The sequence below is a fragment of the Oratosquilla oratoria genome, chromosome 1 (assembly GCF_046742065.1).
Source record: "Oratosquilla oratoria isolate Oo_2021 chromosome 1, ASM4674206v1, whole genome shotgun sequence".
NCBI lineage: Eukaryota > Metazoa > Arthropoda > Malacostraca > Stomatopoda > Squillidae > Oratosquilla > Oratosquilla oratoria.
This window is the reverse complement of record NC_134777.1, coordinates 76,346,793-76,351,792: the sequence shown is the minus strand read 5'-3', so window position 1 is coordinate 76,351,792 and position 5,000 is coordinate 76,346,793. Positions and strand designations below refer to the sequence as shown.

The following is a 5,000-nucleotide window of genomic DNA, read 5'->3' as shown; positions in this document are numbered from 1 at the left end:
GTCCTCAAGGTGTCAATGGCTAACAACATCCAAACACTGCATGCCAAAAAGCTCTTCAACTTACCTGGAGGCCTGGTTAGAAATGAACTCCCGCAGGATATGCCAACCTCACCAACTATGAGCTCACACCGGCCTGCAAGAATTTCTCAACCTAGGACTTAACTGTCTTGTTCTTCGACTGCTCCCATATAAAAAATAGCAAATAGGACGCCCGGGGGGATCTCATAATCACTCGATCAATTTGTTGAAACAAGTCACCTCGATGTGAGTAAAAGGGGACTTCTTTAGTATAAGCGAGAAGTAATTGTCGAAGGAATTACTCCAGAGAACAGAGTGAAAACAATATAGTGTATAAACACACATGCCAGACAGGGAATTGTGCATCCCTTCAAAATACTTACGTTTGGATTCACCAGAACTTTTCTAGAAAAAAGGCTTTATCACCATTGTTACAATGGTGGAATTTTTTGCTCATTTCACAATACAACATGACAAAAAAAAAAAAAATAATAAAACAGATTTAAGATATAATACTTCAATCATTTACCGAACAAATGGTCACCACAGACTGCACAGATCGTCAGAACGTCAGCGGCTAACCAATTTGACAAAAATTGTATCAGAGAGAAGATTACTCCAGTAGTAATAATAATAATAATAATAATAATAATAATAATAATAATAATAATAATAATAATAATAATAATAATAATAATAATAATAATAATAATAATAATAATAATAATAATGATAATAATAATAATAATAATAATAATAATAATAATAATAACAATAATGATAATAATAATAATAATAATAATAATAATAATAATAATAATAATAATAATAATAATAATAATAATAATAATAATAATAATAATAATAATAATAATAATAATAATAATAATAATAATAATAACAATAATGATAATAATAATAATAATAATAATAATAATAATAATAATAATAATAATAATAATAATAATAATAATAATAATAATAATAATAATAATAATAATAATAATAATAATAATAATAATAATAATAATAATAATAATAATAATAATAATAATAACAACAACAACAACAACAACTGGGGTAATGGCTACATGTTATTGTGGGGTTAAAAGCTGCTAAGTAGCATGCAGCTGACAATTTAGGGTCTATATGGGGCGCCCCTACGGACCAAAGACACACATCTTTTTGTCTGTGGTGGAGGAAATTTCTATTCATAGAGAAATTATGATACTTTAGTATACTGCGACTGTCCTTCCGTTATGCTGCCCCCCCCCACTACTGCCCTGTAGCATTTCTCTAAATATTTATTTTATCATTTCGTCAAACCCTGTGGTGGGGGAAAAGAATACTGCCACTAATTCTTTCCACATTCCTAGAAAAAAAAAGTAAAGGCATAAGAAGGTCTGAGAGGAGTTTTCTAACCAGTACCCTATGGTTTGGGTCTTTTAATGTACATGGATGAGGTACAAATGAGAGTAAAAGGGAAGAGATAGGCAGTATGTTCGTGAGAAGAAAGATGAATGTGTTGGCTTTGAGTGAAACTAAGTTGAGAGGGAGGGGAAAGTTTAAGTTTGGGAATGTAGTTGGGAGGTTCTCAGGAGTGAAGAGAGGACGAGGGAGAGAAGGGGTGGCTATACTATAAGTGAAGAGATAGGTAAGCGTGTGGTGGAGTGGAAGGAGGTTTCTTTAAGGTTAATGTGGGTGAAGGTGAAACTGCGAAAGGAGATGTGGGTTTTTGTAAGTGCATATGGGCCTGGTAGTGAGAAGAGTGCAGAGGAAAGGGAGTTTTTTTATGGATTTAAATGCGTGCATATAGGGATTAGGAAGAAATGTCAATGAAGTGGTATTGGGAGACCTTTATGCTAGAATGGGAAATGTACCAATAGACGGAGTGGTTGGTTAAATGTGGAGTTCCAGGAATAAACCGTAGTGGAGAGTTGATGGTGATGTGTCTAGAGAGTTGATTATAGCAAATCCAGTGTTTAGGAAGAAAGTCAAGCATAAGTACACATGGGAGAGGGTGGTGGATGGAAGGGTGGTAGATAGAGCATTAATGGACTATATAGTGGTAACCAGGAGTATAGTAGGAAGAGTTAAGGATGTAAATGTTCTAAGGGGAGAGAATGGGGGAATATTAGATCATTATTTGGTGGAAGGTAAGTCGAGAGTGAAGGATAGATGGAGAAAGAGGAAAAGGACAGAAGGTAGGGAGGTGCTTAGAATGAACTGTTTAGATGAGAAAGAAAAGGAGGAGTACAAGAAAAAGCTGATAGAGGAATGAGAGGGATTGAAGGATAGAGTAGAACTAAGAATGGAGGAGAAATGGGGATGGTTCAAGGAGGGAGTTACAAGATGCGCAAAGATGGTGTGTGGAACAAGGAGGACAGGAGGAAATAGAAGGAAGGGTAGTGAGTGGTGGGATGATGAAGGAAAGAAGGTTGTAGAAGAGAAAGAAAAAAAACGAACTTTCACAGATTGGTTACAAAATAGGACGAGTGAGTCATATGAGAGGTACAAAGAAAAGAGAAGTAAAGCATAGGATAAAGGAGGCAGTTGAGCAGTAGTCGTCACTCAGTTGAGCAGTAGTTGTCACTCAGGTCAGGTCAACTGGGTAGCTGCTTCAAATAGTGATATGGCAAGTGATTGTGTTAGATTGTTCAGCGCCGATGAGGTACAATCTCTACTTAGTAGAATTGAAGCCTTGGAGGATGCTGTAAAGTGCCTTAAAGAGGAGAATCGAGTTCTCCGCTCGAAGGCCCAAAATACGGAAGACAAACCAAGTTTGGAGCCTGGATGGAAAACGGTGACAAATAAGGCGCGGAAAGTTGGGAAAAAGTCCTCACCAGCCCTGCTCGATTGCAGGAACTTGTTTCAAGCCCTCGCGGGTCTTCAGGAAGAAGAAACAAAGGAAAATCAAGAGAAGAAGGGAAGGGAAGACGCTGGATCCCTACCTACAGGTAAGATTTTGGTTGTAGGAGACAGTCAAGTGAGGTACTTGGACAGGGCTTTCTGTGATAAAGATAGGAAACATAGGACGTTGGTGTGTTTCCCCGGGGCGGGGATAGGTGATGTTAGAGATAGGATTGAAGAGTGTTTAGTAGGGGAAGGTAAGGACCCTGTCGTTTGCTTAAGTGCTGGGGGCAATGATATAGGTAAGTTAGGGAGTGAGGAATTGTTTGCGCGGTTCCGGGATGCGCTAGACAAGATTAGGAATAAGGGAGGTGTTCCTGTTGTATGTGGAATCCTTCCGAGGCGTAGAGTTGGAGGCATGTGGCATTCCAGGGCTATTGCAATGAATTGCAGGCTGGCAAAACATTGTAAGGCCAATGGATGGGCATTTGTCGACAACTGGGATCGCTTTTACGGTAAGAATCATCTATATACAAGGGACGGGGTGCACTTGTCGCCCAGAGGATTTCGGCTCCTTGCTGAATCCCTTGAGCGAGAAGTAGGCATCCTACAGGGTTTTTTTTCGGGTAGATTACGTGGGAGTAGGGGGGAGAAGTATCGGAATATAGTTTAGGCAATAGAAACAACTCAGAGAGGGACTGTGAAAAGAATCACCAAAGCAGGTGGAGGGAAGATAAACTTAAAGTTTACTATACAAATAGCAGAAGCGTAATTAACAAAATTGATTTGCTGCGAGGTAAAGCATGCGTAGAGAATTTTGATATTATAGCTATTACTGAATCCTGGATCAACATGGCTGATAAACATTTCCTTCCGGAAATCGAAATAGAAGGATATAAGTTTTTTCACAAGGACAGGGTTGGCAGGAGTGGGGGAGGAGTAGCACTTTTCGTTAAAAATACAATAAACTGTATTATCAACAATTCGATTAAGGAAGAGGACAGTACGGAATCTATTTGGGTAGAGATTATAGGCAAGAATAAGAAAGTTATTATTGGCGTCCTGTATAGACCTCCTAACCTCAGCATTGAGCAGACTGATCCCCTGATTCATGAAATTCGCAGAGCGTCCCAGTACAAAAACGTCGTGATCATAGGAGATTTTAATCATAGAAACATTGACTGGGAATTTTTAGTAGGAGATCAGGAAACGAAAAAAATTCTTAGATGCTTGGAGGCAGGCAAACGTTGTTCCTGTTTTTAAGAAGGGAGATAAATCGTCTATATGCAACTACAGGCCAATCAGTTTGACATCGGTTATAGGTAAAATGCTTGAATCAATATTAATGTAAATAGACTCAGAGAATACATCGAAAGACATAATTTAATTCGTGACACACAGCATGTTTCTCCTAGGGTAAGTCATGTGTGACTAATCTTCTAACCTTTTACACTAAAAATAACAATAATAATTACGATGTTGTTTACCTTGACTTTAGTAAAGCGTTCGACAAGGTACCATACCACAGACTACTAAATAGAATCAAAGCCCATGGCATAGAAGGAAAAGTGTTAGAATGGATTAGAGCTTGGATTAGTAACAGAAAACAGCGGGTCACCATAAATGAAGTAAAATATAGGTGGGGCAATGTTACTAGTGGGGTTCCCCAGGGCTCGGTTTTGGGTCCCTTGTTGTTCATTATGTACATAAACGAGTGCATAAATAGTGATGTTAGTAAGTTTGTGGACGACACTAAAATAGGACGCCTAATTAGGTCAGGAGACGACGCAGAGATTCTGCAGGATGATCTTAACAAATTGTTCGCATGGTCGGTGAAATGGCAAATGAACTTCAATATCTCTAAGTGTAGCGTGTTAAACGTAGGGCTACACAACCTCAAAAATAGATACAGCTTAGATAACACGCTTTTAGAGAAAACTGAGTGCGAGAGAGACTTGGGAGTTCTAGTGAGTCCGGACCTTAAAACCAGGAAACAGTGCATTAGCGCCAGGAATAAAGCTAACAGAGCATTAGGTTTCATTGCTAGGACGGTAACGAATAGAAGTGCAGAGGTAATTATAAAAATCTATTTAGCGATAGTTAGATCCATCTTTGACTATGCGGTACAATTT

At 38.2% G+C, this 5,000-nt stretch overlaps 1 protein-coding gene across 1 annotated transcript in view; it reads right to left on the bottom strand.

The window, feature by feature from the left end:
- The window catches only part of LOC143028606 (uncharacterized), a 9,540-nt gene that overhangs the window by 1,063 nt on the left and 3,477 nt on the right, over positions 1-5,000 (bottom strand). The window contains exon 2 of the mRNA XM_076190959.1: positions 65-133. Within this exon, the coding sequence (XP_076047074.1) occupies positions 65-133 (69 nt within the window). The remainder of the gene's footprint in view (positions 1-64; positions 134-5,000) is intronic.